At 36.3% G+C, this 13,426-nt stretch overlaps 1 protein-coding gene and 1 long non-coding RNA gene across 3 annotated transcripts in view; both read right to left on the bottom strand.

The window, feature by feature from the left end:
• Positions 1-1,653: 1,653 nt before the first annotated feature.
• LOC135321485 (uncharacterized) lies at positions 1,654-10,065 on the bottom strand. Its single transcript, XR_010381262.1, has 3 exons — positions 9,587-10,065; positions 4,659-4,732; positions 1,654-4,393 (listed from the first exon to the last, which is right to left on the bottom strand). It is a non-coding gene; the product is annotated as an uncharacterized LOC135321485 (long non-coding RNA).
• A 2,027-nt stretch (positions 10,066-12,092) lies between these two features.
• Positions 12,093-13,426, bottom strand: part of HDAC2 (histone deacetylase 2) — a 28,911-nt gene continuing 27,577 nt past the window's right edge. For both annotated transcript variants that reach the window (XM_031456191.2, XM_064486757.1), the window contains exons 13-14: positions 13,195-13,252; positions 12,093-12,467 (exon numbers count right to left, since the gene is read on the bottom strand). In XM_031456191.2, coding sequence (XP_031312051.1) covers positions 12,437-12,467; positions 13,195-13,252 — 89 coding nt within the window. In that variant the 3' untranslated portion in view covers positions 12,093-12,436. The remainder of the gene's footprint in view (positions 12,468-13,194; positions 13,253-13,426) is intronic.

Genomic DNA, 13,426 nt, shown 5'->3' with positions numbered 1-13,426 from the left:
TGGGCTCCAGGTGCAGGTTAGCTGGGAACCTTGCCCCGGGCTTTTGCTGGGGCAACTCACCTCCACGTGTCTGAATTCCTACTTCTGGCATCTGTGTCTGGCTCTGGAGATACCTTTCTCGTGGATGGCAAGAACACAAGAGATAAAGTAGAAATATGCAGAATCTGTTGAGGCCTAAACTTAGAGCTAGCAAACTATCAATTCTGCTTCTGCCTATTGATCACAGCAATTCATACGATTAAGCCCAAAGTAGAGAATAAATGCAATCTAAGTAACAGTCAGTAAGAAGTGTGCCTACTGTGGGGGACACTGCAAAGCGGCACAGCAGAGTGTGGATCTGGGGGAGGGAAAGGAGGGAAGGGAAACTGAGGCCAGTGGTGTAGTCTATTGCAATATCTTAGACGTTCACATATGTTTATATTGCAGCAGTCTTAGACCACATACTATACCTATATATTTCTAATTTTACTTATATTTAATCTTACTCCACATTTTTAATAGGCTTGAGAATTTTAAATTTTATTGGATGCAAAATATACCATATTAATCCGTTCTTTTTATTAATTGGGACTATAGAGGTACGTAGTCAATTACACAGCAGATTAGTGAGGAAGTAGAATTAAAAAATCAAGTTGAAAATTTGTTTCTAAAAAAATCAGTCAATGAAATTAACACAAAAATTAACCAATATAAAAGTTCAATCCAAGTGGAAAGTTCACAGCAGCACAGTATGTTTCCTACACAGGGAGCACTCAATATCTATTTGTTGAATAGATTCTATGTAAACTTACTTTGAATGTGAGAACTGTTGCTAATATAATACATTCAAAATGTGAGAACTCTCATTTGTTGAAACAAAGAAATACAACAAAAGAATGCTGATGACAGTATTGACTGTAAAATGTTACAATTTGGTATCCACCACAATCTTTCTAGTTAGAAACATGTGGAAGTATTATATGGACATACTAAAACTTTTTGATCCACTTGGACGGAAGACTGGCTACAATTCAGCCATCCTGATAGCCATTTTTAAACCACTATGATCCTATTTTTGCACCCCAAAAACACTTTCAGGTTTATGCAAAAGGAATACAAGAAATTGTCCAAGAATTTTGTTTTCTGCAGAGTGAACCTCATTTTCCTAAGAGGATCAAAAGATGAGAAAACTTCACCAAAGTTTCTTTCTAAGAGAAAGTAAATCTTGGCTCCAAGTTCATTTTCCAAATCAGGAAGCAAAAAAAAAAATTTTTTTATAAAAGCATTGAACTTGAGAAGTAGGAAAAAAAATTTCCAACAGTTAATTATTTTTATAATTTGGTTCTAAAAACATTACCACTATACATATTTCTAAAAGGGATTTTAGCATCTTATGCAATCAGTAATGCAATCACTTAAAAAATATGTGGAAATTGCAGAGCTAAATAGCAGACAAGTATTTATTGCATTTGGTACATGCCCATACTCTAGGGAAAGCTAAATGTGTGTATAGTGCTCCTTTGTCTCCTCTTACAAGCCCCTCCAGAGCTCTGTTATGAATTATATTGTTTAAATATGTCTACATTCAGTTTCGGGAGAGTTATTCCCAAGTGAGTTTCAAACTGAACACATGTTGCATCTGTTTTCTGTTTGTGAATACTGAATGCTTGGCACTTTAATTGGGATATTTCTTTGGAATGAAATAATTTCAAATATTCACTTAATCAAAACATCAGTTTCCTTTTCCAGTTTCCATCGTGGATTGTTGGTAGGTTTCCCAGACTTGGTCTCCTGTGCGTGGTGAGGGACCTGCCTCCCCTTGGTGTGTAGGAGGGAAAAGAGGGGACAGCTGGCAATATCCGGACCACTAGCTCATCCTTTCTGCACATCCCATGACTCTCTAGATTCCACCTGACCTGAGAGCTCATATTCAAGTACTTTGGAAGGTTTAACTGTTTCTCCTTCTGATAATTTATAATCTTTTCTTCTTTGAAAACTTTAAGGGGTGCAGAAAACATTTCCCCACAGATAAAGTTCTGTGAAGCCACTGGACCCTCACAGTTCCTTCCCCTGCCAGATTCAGTCGAAAGCTTTTGAGGACTTCAATTCTGGGGATGTATGTGTCTACGAGAAATTAACCTGGTAGGAGGGTTAGTTGTATTGCAGTATGGATTGAAGTAGAAAGAGACTGGGGAAAAGGAAGACAGACTAGAAGGCTGTTGCTGTGGTCCATGAGGAAAACAAAGAAGGTCACTGCAGTAGAATTAAAAGAAAACAGCATGTGCTCCTAAGAAAATTACAGACATCAGAGTTAAAAAGGACTGGATTTGAATCAAAGCTCAATCACTTACAAGCTCCATGACCTTGAACAAGGTCCCCAACCTCTCTAAACCTCAGCTTTTTCTACTTAGGAAATGGGTGTGAAAATAGCATGTAATTACAAATTCTTGTAAGGACTCAATTATAGTTTTTATGCCTAGTATATAATATTAATATATGATTTTAAATAGACACATTTGAAAGATATTATGAAGGAAGAAACAATTAAAGGCCAATGGACTGAACTTCAGAAATGAAGGAGAGATACTCAAAGATGAGAAGGTATCTAGCCCCAAAACACACAGTTCCTTACTGACCACAGGACACCTCTTTCCCACAAAAATTAATAATGAATACCCACCCTGTGCTGGGGTAGGCAACTAAGGAATAATGAGGTTAAATAACTTGCCTTAAATCAGGCATTAATAGTGGGCAGACAAGACTCCACTTTCGCTCACCATCTTCCCTTCCTTTACTTTCTCCTGAAAAAAAAATTCATCCGAAAAATTATCAGGCAAGGCAGAGTCACGGAAGGTGCCCATACCTGGAAGAGCCTCGAAGTGGATTGTCAGAGGCTGAGCAAGGTGAGGGGCATCCATCTGCTACGGGGGCAACATGACTTTTGGAGACAGAGTCTGAGTAGGGTGAGGAACGCTCACAGAGCTGAGGAACCCTTCTGGTCCTCAGGAGACTGAGTGAAGTCACTCAAGGGCACTCAGTGGGGCATGGGCTGGGCTGGAGGGTCCATGATGGCTTCACTCATGTGTCTAGTGCCTTAGGGGTGGGGAATGGGGCTGGAAAAGTGGGCTTAGCTGGGACTATCAACTGGAGTGTCTGTAGGAGCCTCTCCAGCAGGGCAGTTACAGGGTAGCTAGACTTCTTACCCAGCAGCTGGGTTGGTTCCCCACACAGTTTGTGTCCCAAGAGCACACAGCTGAATGTCTTTTATGACCCAGCCTCAAAAGTCATAGTGTCAGTTCTGTACTCCTTTGCCTGAAGCTGTCACAGGCCTACCCAAATCCGAAGGAAGGGACAGAGACACCACCTCTCCATGGGAGGGGTGGTCAAGAGTATGTAGGTACACCGCCCTAACTGATAATACTGCTTTCATTCCTGCCTCTTGACAGGTTATTCATCACACCGCAGCCAGAATGATCATTTTAAAACGTGAATCGTGTGATGTTACTATCCTGCTTCAAATTCCTCGATGGCTTTAACTCTACCTGGGGTATCATTTGAGGGGCCCCTCCTTCCGGCTCCAGCCTGTGCTCACCTCCGGTGCATCGCTCCATGGGCTCTTTGCATTTCCCACAGGCACTAGCTCTCTGCCGCGGGACACTCAGCAAGCCCCCGCCCCCCTTTTGGGATGGGCTTGACGGGCTCTTCTCTGGACACCCTCTCCCAGCCTGAGGGGTAGTGGCTGCTCCTTCTATCTGTTGTTACTGCTTTTCTTTATTTTTTCACTAGGCAACCCCTCATTACTCCAATCTTGCTATAATTAATGATTATATTAAACTTCTCATGTTCAAATTACACTGTGGTTTGTCTCTCCTGATTGGACCCTGGCACAGGGAAACTTGGGTCTCTGGGACTTTTATGATATTTTTCCAATAGCAATTCTTGGTATAATGAACTGATTTAAATTTTAAAAATTAATCTCTATGGGTAAATGTTTAGAAATGAGGGAACGACTTAGAAACAATAATTAGTACATATATGTAAATTTTTTTAAAATGTGCGGCATATTGTAGATGTGTATTTACATGCAATATATGTATATGTGCAGTCGAACTGTAATAATTTTACCTAATAAAACTGAAAAAGGAGACAAAAAGAAGTAAAAAAAAGAAATGAGGGAAAGACTGATGTTAAAAAGGAATTTCTAGTAAGTATATCACGTTCAACAACCTAGAACTGTATTGCATACCTATTAAGCAAAAAGACGTAAAGGCATACTGTTGATTTGGACTTGAGAGATCTTCCAGCACAGGGAGGTACAAGCCATTTCATCTTTAATGCCAACTCTGATAACGCGTAGTGGCTACTTGGATTGAGGAGGGTTTTTAAGGCCAGAAAGCGACGATCACTTTGATATCTGCCACAGGTAAAAGAGAAGTGGGGGAAAAGCATGGTTATTTGTCAGCTGTTTCCTCACCAGTTTTAGACGTTAGTAAACTGAGGCATAGAGACTTCAATGACTTGGCTGAAGCAAAGCTATATAACGTCAAGGCTGAGGCAGCACCATATATATTCACGATTTCCAGTGCACTGCTCGTTACCTGCTGCTGCCCTCAGTGATGACGGTGCTTTGAGGAGGACCAGTAAGAAGCACAAACAAGTTAAAAGATGAGGCTGTTTACCTTAAATAACTTTCAGAGTCCATGGTACGTATCTGGGAAACCAGGTTCATTGCCCATCATAGTCTTAAATAGATCTGAAATAAAAAGAACTCACAGAGTTTTCTGTCTAATTCTAGAAACAGGATGGCATTAAGAGTCATTAAGTTAAGAAACCTCACTACTTTACCATTTACTGAAAGATATAACTTAAGTTAATTTGGTTCTCAAACAGATTTCAAAGATGCATTCACCATCAAAAGGGAATACCACAAAAATTGCACCTAAGCCTCGTACATGTAAGCATTAACTATATAAATACATAAATATGCATAAAAATAATGTATTTTTCAAAGTTCACCAAAAATAAGTTTTATTTACATTTCATTGATGGGTAGGATGATAGCTAATAGCTTGGATGTAGGATTGCAGAGAAAATCTTTTCCTGGGAAATATTCTATACCCACTCCAGATAGATCCTATAGAAATCAGAAATCCAGCCCATTTAAAAGAATATAACTTCTGAAATACTTGTGAGATCTAGGTCTCCTGTTCTTGCACCTGGAGGGCTGTTACCCCGCACAGGAGCACACAGGGTGCCCTCAAGCACTTCAATCTTACCTAGAATCTAATCAAAAGCTACCCAAGTCTGAACTTTCCTGCTAGACTACAGAATAAGGAGATTTCTGAAGTGCTTTTCTCATCTAGGGACATAGCTTAAGCACAATTTAAAAAGACGAAAGGAGAAACTCTTGTCTCTTAAATCAAACCTTCAGTTTATTAGTTGCCAGAAGACAATGACCTTTTATTGGCATTTGTTAAACAGAAGCAATTTTGATAATGTTTTCTCCTTTAACTTAGGAACTGCTTCTGTATAATATCTGACTGTTTATTGAAAAGTTTCATTTTCATATCAGCCAAATAAGTATATGCCACGTGACTGGTGGTTACCCTTGAAATGTTGATTTCTGAAGAAGCAAAAAAAGATAACTAGTTAAATGATACACGAGAGAAGCTGGAAACTTCTGATTTATCAACAGAACCAAAATTCATAACCCAAAAGAGATTAGAGTCTTAGATTTCAATCATTACTTTGTTCCACTCACTCCTAAACACACACATCACTGGTCAAAAGGTGGGCCAGGCAAAAAAATTTTATCTATTCAGCATTTTACTATTAATTTTACTTTAGAAATAATTTGTACATATTTTCTCAACACTTAGAGAAAACATGCTTAAATTATTAAATAAAAAAAGCAAATAGCATAATGTAATCAAGAAATCAACTCTCCCCCAGAATTTCTTAATAATCCTAATCACAACTCTGCAAAGTTTTATAATTTCAAAGATCTAAGAAGTTAGGTACTTAGTTTAGTAATAGAAATTACAGAATAAGAATCCAACATCCCTGCATACGAACTTCACTATCCTAAACTACATTTCTTAGAAATAAATTTCAATTCTCCTTTTCTATTGTATATATTAAATGATTCCACTCCCAGCCAAAACAGAAAACTACTCTGGCTCTAATATTCATTTCCACTCTACTTTTGACTAGAAAAGTCACAAGTAACATTTACTACCAGACACACTCTACTGTATTTTACGGATGTAAAGCTCAGGAATTATGATTGTTCTACTTAAATAAAAACCTAAAACACAAACAGACTCACAGACAGAATACAGATGTGTGGTTGCCAGAGGGGAGGGAGGTGGGAAGGGATAAACTGGGAGTTCAAGATTTGCAGATATGGTATATATAAAATAGATAACAAGTTTATACTGTTTAGCACAGGAAAATATATTCAGTATCTTACAGTAGCTCACAGTGAAAAAGAATATGAAAGTGAATATATGTATATTCATATATGACTGAGGAAATGTGCTGTACACCAGAAACTGAATATATCTCAATAAAAAAAAGTAAAGTATAGACTTTAGGTTTTATCAAAAAGAATTTAATTCCCACTCCCTAAAAACCTAAATCAGTAAACCACATTGTAGTTTAACTCAAATAGTACTGAATCCAATATTGCATTAGAAAGAATCTGTTAATATGTGTTACTGTGCTTGTTAAATGGACCAAGTGACTAGAGGAGAAAATACACAAATAGCAAAAACTTTAAACAATGGAATATCTGCCACCTTGTGGTGAGGTGGAGGAAATGCAGCAATTGTTGAGTAGCTTCCAAATACTGTAACCCTCCTGAGCATTATTAGTTCTTCACATTAACGTTGCTACTCGTGTAAATAGCCAGTAACAACAGAATAGTCTTATTTTTTTTCCATAATCCATTGCAACCATTTTAGTTGACAGATTATCCTTGAGTAAACTGCAGGAGCATTAAGATCCCCCTAAATTTGCCAAATCTTAATAGCTTCCTTGCTAAAATTGGTTCTCAAAAAGATTGCTTCTCTATCCACCATGACCTGGTAGTCTGATACTAGGAAGCATCAAATTGCAACAGAAGGTTCAAAAGTAATTCATTTGATGTCTAAAGAACATGTGAAGACTTAGGACTTCCCTCCCCATTTGGCCCCATCCTATCTCTCTTTACCTGACATAAGAACAGTAGTAATCACTTACTGAGCATTAACTACGTATCAACTCAGTCTGCACAACCTTATTGAGTGAGGGCAATTATCATCTTCCTCATTTTAAATTAATAAGCAACTGAGGCACATAGAAGTTAGTATAGAATTGTGAAGAAAAAGGGATCTTAAGCTATTGAAACTTAATTATGTGTGATAGCATACAAATAGAAGTTTTCACTTAAAACCTTGAAAATCCATGTCATTTGTACCACAACATAAATAAGAAATGTTAAGAATCCCAGGTATTAGAGAAGCTTCAGAAAGTTCTACTGAAGTCACAGAAACCAGAAGATGCAGGTAAATTATTTCAATGTAAGAACTTCAAAGAATCTCCTATTGACAGAATGCTAGTAGCTTTGGTTGTTATGTAAATACCTTATAGTACCAAGGGGGATTTGGAAGCTTTCAACCATGCCACAAGGAAGTGAGAAAAATTACGGATAACACAGTAACATCTTTATTAATTAAAAGGACTCCCTCCCTCTCCCCAACCCCCCGTCAAGTTGCGTCTTAGTTTTAAAGTGTCACTTTAAAAAAAATGAAATGATTACAATAGTTGATAGCTACATTACCCTCATCAGGACCACATGACTCTTCCAGATGACTTACATATCTTATCTTTGGTGTTAGGGCTTTTAGCAACCTGGCAAATATTCCTTCTCCAGGGAAGGAATGAAACTAAGATAGTCACTAATGTCCCAGAAACACTGAACTGCATGAATCTGCAAGTCATCTCAAAAGATAATTTGAGACAAGGAAAAGAAAGCTGTAAGACTATATAACATTTCTATCCCTTTGATCAGAAATTGTCTGTTTTTATTAATCAAGAATTTTGTAGAATATTCACATGGTCCAGCATTCAAATCCCCATGAAAGCAGCCAATGCTTCAATGCTACCATTTTCATGATCATCTTTCATAGATATTATTTGTATAGTCAATATACAATTTTGTGTATTTTTGTTTTACATAAAAGGTAGTATGTCATGTGTCCCAAGTCTTCCTTGCCTTTTTCATTTAATGATGTATCTTGAAGGTCTTTCCATGTATATAGTACATAGTTCTCATACTTGTTAGTTACTGCACATAAAGTATGTTAAATTTTCTAAAACAGAATTTTAAATCAGATTTGTGATTTTGATATAGACTATCAATTAAACTCTAGATGTTATACTCACACTCCCTACTGCAATACATAACAATTTCCTCAAACTCTTGCCAACAGTTGTTTCCTAAACTTATAACATAAGTTTAAAAAATTAGTTAAAAAAATTAAAAGGCATCTTTATAGCTTTTAACTTGAATTTCCTAAATTAAAATTAAAAATCTTTTCATATTTAATAACTATTTGCATTTCTTTCTTAGGTAACTGTTTATATCCTTTCTGGTTTAAAAAAAAAAAAAGAAAAACTTTCTCATAAACAAGGACCTAATGCATAGCACAGGGAATTATACTATCTTGTAATAATCTGCAATAGAAAATAATCTGAAAAAGAAAAAAAAATTTATGTATATGTGTGTAGATAAATGTATATATATCTGAATCACCTTGCAGTGTACCTGAAACATTGTAAATCAACTATACTTCAATTAAAAAAACCAAAAAACAAAAAATAGGGTCAAAGTGGTGTGAGGAGAGAACTCCATCAACCATAAGGTCTCTCTCCTAGAATCTCTAGAAAGGAACATGGCCTCTCAGCACCTTGTGTTTAGCTCAGCAAAATGTCCAACCTACAGGATGGGTTGACCAGTGGGGAGCAGTAGATGGCTACAGGAGGAATAAGAATGGTAGAAGAGCTATCGTCAACATTTCTTACTGGGTTTGGCTGCTTGCTATTCAAAAGCCAGTACTTGAGAAATGAGTGCTAATTGGAAAAGGAAAGGTTGTTTTACTCAGGAGGCCAGCAACCTGGGGAGAAGGCAGACTTGTGTCCAAAAAACAACTATAAAGATTCTGCTGGACCAAGAAAGTTTTTAAGGGGAAAATCATTGGGGGAAGGGGTCAGTCTCTGTTATCTTCCACTGTGTGGGGACATTCTTCGGATTGGCTGGTAGTGAGTTAACAGGGTGGTGGCTCCAGGAATCCTGTGCTAAGCCTGAAGTTACCATCCTCCACCTGGGTAGGGGCCTTAGTTCCTACAGAAGAACTAAGATATTGTTATGTGTATTTCTTGAGGAGGAACCAGGACCCTGCCCCATCACTGCACTACTTTTTCTTGAAGGCTCCTCTCTTGTTTCTGAGTTCCCTCCTTTCCCTGATTAACAACTGTTTGAATCTGCCCTCTGGAACTCAAAGGTCAAGGAGGCTGAAGCTTTTTTCCTACAGACAAGAAAAGGGGACACAGAAAGGATCTGTACCTGGGAGGGCCCCACAAGGCCCTGATCCGTTTCATTTCTTCAACAATTTCAGAACTTTTCTTTCCTTTCTCTCTCTTTTAGAGTATGCAGGGATTGCATAGGACTAAACTTTAGGAAGCCACACACCTAGTGATTTCTCTTGTTTGCAGCATGTGTATTCCCAGCCCTGGTGAGGAAGAGAGTAAGAGTAAAGTCAGCGATTTGTCAAATTGACTTGGTTCACCTGATAGCCTTCTCCTACTTTTCCTAGAGGTTGACCATTTTTAACGTTAGATAGGCAGTACAGGAAACCAATAAGAAAAAGCTTTCCAGAAGCAAAACTTTCAATGTCAGTTTTCAAATTCCTCTGCTGGAAGACTGAGGTGGTGATTGCATATCCCACACCTGCTGTTTTCTTTGCTTTCCTTTTATTTCCCACTTTGTACCTTTCTCTACTAATGAATCAAGTAAACAAGATGAAAGCAAAAACAAAAAGCCCAAAAAACCCAACAAAACAAAGAACAAAAAATCTACAAAACTTTTTAAGTATTACCCTATTGAAGTGTGACAAGTTACAATTCTGCACACTCCCCATTTCATTTGTCGTTTTTCTCAATTTATAAGTTGCTTGCCTACAGAAAAATTTTTTTTCGTCAAATATTGTTGCTTTTATAGTTTGGGTTTGGTGTCATACTTAGAAAGGCCTCTCCAATAGTTTCTCAGAAGTCTCTTATGAGTTCATTTTCCAACTAATCTGATTCTTCTGGTGGAAGGCATGAAACTTTTTTTTTCTCCCATTTGGCTTACCTATTATCTTAACACCAATTAAGGAATACTCTCTTCCCTCATCAATCTGAAATATTTTCATCCAGTATTATCTCCAAATGTATTAGGGTATTTATCTTGACATCCTATATATTTTTCACTGTACACCAGAACCAGTTTCTTTGTACTTTTATTTCTAGAAAATTTTGTTATTGCTATTATAAATGGGGTCTTCCTTCTTCCAATAGACCTTCTGGTTGCTATTTAGATATAACAGTTGATGGTTTCTATGTAGTAATGTTGTACCAAGTCACCTGGCTGAACTTGCTTGTTTCATATCATTCTCTTGAGGCTTCAGTTTTATATAAATGCTTCTATCTGTAAATAGGAAAACAAACAAAATCTAAATGTGACCAAGGAGGTTCATTACAGTATTGAAACAAATTTTTGGTATATCCTTATAATGGAAAATTAATACAGAGCAGTTAAGATGAGCTGTACTTGTACAACAGGGGTAGGAAAACAAAATGTAAAAAAACAACAGTAGTGTACATATGCAATGGCATCTATGTGTTTCACAAACTATTCCACTAATGAAGGAGTTGCATAATTCCTAGTGCTGTAAGGGTTTATATGCCAACAGATAAATAGCAAGAGTAAAAACACGGATAAGATATGGTTTCTTCTCAAGAGTGGGAGGGAATTAAACAGCAAAATGGATAAAGAGGGCTTCAAATTCTTCTGTGTAATTTATTTAAAGGGAAAAAAGGAAAAACACGAAGGAAATACCACAAAAGTGAAACATCTGTCAAACAGGTGGGAGAATGGCTGTTCATTACACAAGTCCAGGTATTTCTGAGAAGGTCTGCAGGATTTAACACAGGAACTTTTAGAGAAACATTTCTGATGTGTCATCTAGCATTCTCTAACTTCTATCTCAGAATAATCAATTTGGGCTTGGCACAAAAGAGATTTCACTGATTTTGGCAAGTTTCTAAAATGTTTTATCCTTTGCACATCTTAGCAGTAGAAATCACACCATTTGTTTGCTTTCTACTGCTAGAATGTAAGCTGTGGGAGCAGGAACTTTCCCATTATGTTTAGTTGCATACTCCAAGCCTTAAAATGGGTAGACATTCAATAAATAGAAAGATAAATAATTTTAAGTGTATTTCCTTGCTTTGGAAACCTGGGTGTAATAGTGGAAACTAGATACCGTATAATTGCAGTACAAGAACCAGGTTTTGTCTAAACAGGTTTATTTTAGACTTACTGTAAGTACAGGAACATTCTGGTTAAACAAAACCATACAGTTCCTTGTCTACTTGGTATGTAGTAGGGGCTGGCAAGAGTCACACAGAGCTCAGTATGGAAGCTATAGTGTCCTTCTCTGATTATGGATTTCTTCTTTCAATTCAGAATTCCATTTTCAGCTTTTGAGAATCTTTGGTTCAGCTCAAAGATAATTCCTATATCTCAACTGCATAGCTTATATTATTAATTTCAGAGATAAATTATTATAATGAGAAGTCAATCTTCACCAATATTGATTGGTTAACCTATAGAAGACAAGATGGTAGAACTCTTACTGCATTAAGAAATAGTAATTACTGTAAATACTCTTTCCTGAAGAAACAGTTTATGCATGTCTTCCAAGTTGTAGTCAGTACCTTTTACCTCCAGTGCATTCTAATTTTACAGAAATGGTCATATCATTAGCCTATGAAAAAAGATTCTGTTGTAATAAACAGACAAAAGACAATCCAAGTACAATTTTTTAATAAAGATAATTACAAAAGATGGAAAAAATCAGCTCAGAAAGGCCAATTACTTATTTAATAGATCAGTTTTTTGACATAATAACTCACATCAATTTTAAATACTATCACATAAAGCATGGTGGAGAAAAGAAATTTTGCTTCATAATTAGAAAACTCACAGTAAAACTTGCCAAGAAAAACAAAAACAAAAAAAGCCATTTTGAAAATAAATACAGTCCATGCCAAAGTAGTATAAAATGAAGCCAGAAGTCTTCAAAAAGAAAACGTTTTTCTTCCCAATATTTTCTCACTTTTTTATGGTTTCTGAAATTGATGACTCTCAAATTCAAGGGTTGCTGAGCTGTTCTGATTTGGCTCTGTTAAAAGAGGCAATGTGAAACATTATAAATGGCACAATCTCAATTTAAATGCATGACTCGATCAGTCCTATGGGCTCATGCAAAGAAACATGTAAGCTGATAATGCCTTGAGTGTTTTCAGAGAACTGACTGCCTCGATCTTTTCTAGTGGTTTTACAACTGATTCTAAGTCATTCTATAAAGGGCAGCACAAAATTCCTTGTGGCCAAGAATTTACATGCTTTCTGACACTAAAAACCTCAATTATGGTTTTTTTTTTAAATTATAAAAAAATTATAAAAAGCTAACCCAGTACTTTTTAAATTTACCCACCTCACAACACTAAAAAAATCATGTATACAGAAATAAGAGCTCCATGAAAGATAACAGTGTCTACATAAAAGTTAACAGCAAAAAAAAAAGTCTTGGGTAAATTATGTGCAAGAATACAAATTGATCTATACTCAGTTACAATACTGATTACTACTAGTCTTTGTAATTTTTCTAAGACAAGCTACATAAATGAAAAATGAGCAAATAGATGACATAAACTAACGGTGAAGATGACATATGTTGTCTTATGCACCATTACAGACTAAAATTCAGAGCATCTCACAACTTACTGATGTTCTCAAGTTCAGTCCAGTACTTCCCAAAATACGTGTACACCCCCAACCCCAGTAAATGTGTTGGTTATTTTTATAGTATATAAATATTACTAGATAAGGAATATAATATAATTTACCCTTTGGTATCTGTTTTTTCACCACTATTGTCCTTGGATTTATCTTCTTCCTTAACATCTAAAAACAAAAATTGGGACGAGATCAACACCCATCTTGAAATATAAAATGTATACATTTTATTTTAAAATATATCTTACTTAAAATATAAATACTGTCACATACAATCTTACTATTCATGAATTCAGTAACTAAATAAGCTCTGTGTTAGATGCTTTGCTAAATGACAGAGGT

The sequence above is a fragment of the Camelus dromedarius genome, chromosome 6, assembly GCF_036321535.1.
Source record: "Camelus dromedarius isolate mCamDro1 chromosome 6, mCamDro1.pat, whole genome shotgun sequence".
Classification (NCBI taxonomy): domain Eukaryota; kingdom Metazoa; phylum Chordata; class Mammalia; order Artiodactyla; family Camelidae; genus Camelus; species Camelus dromedarius.
The sequence above is the reverse complement of the archived record's forward strand: the minus strand, read 5'-3'. Positions and strand labels throughout refer to the sequence as shown.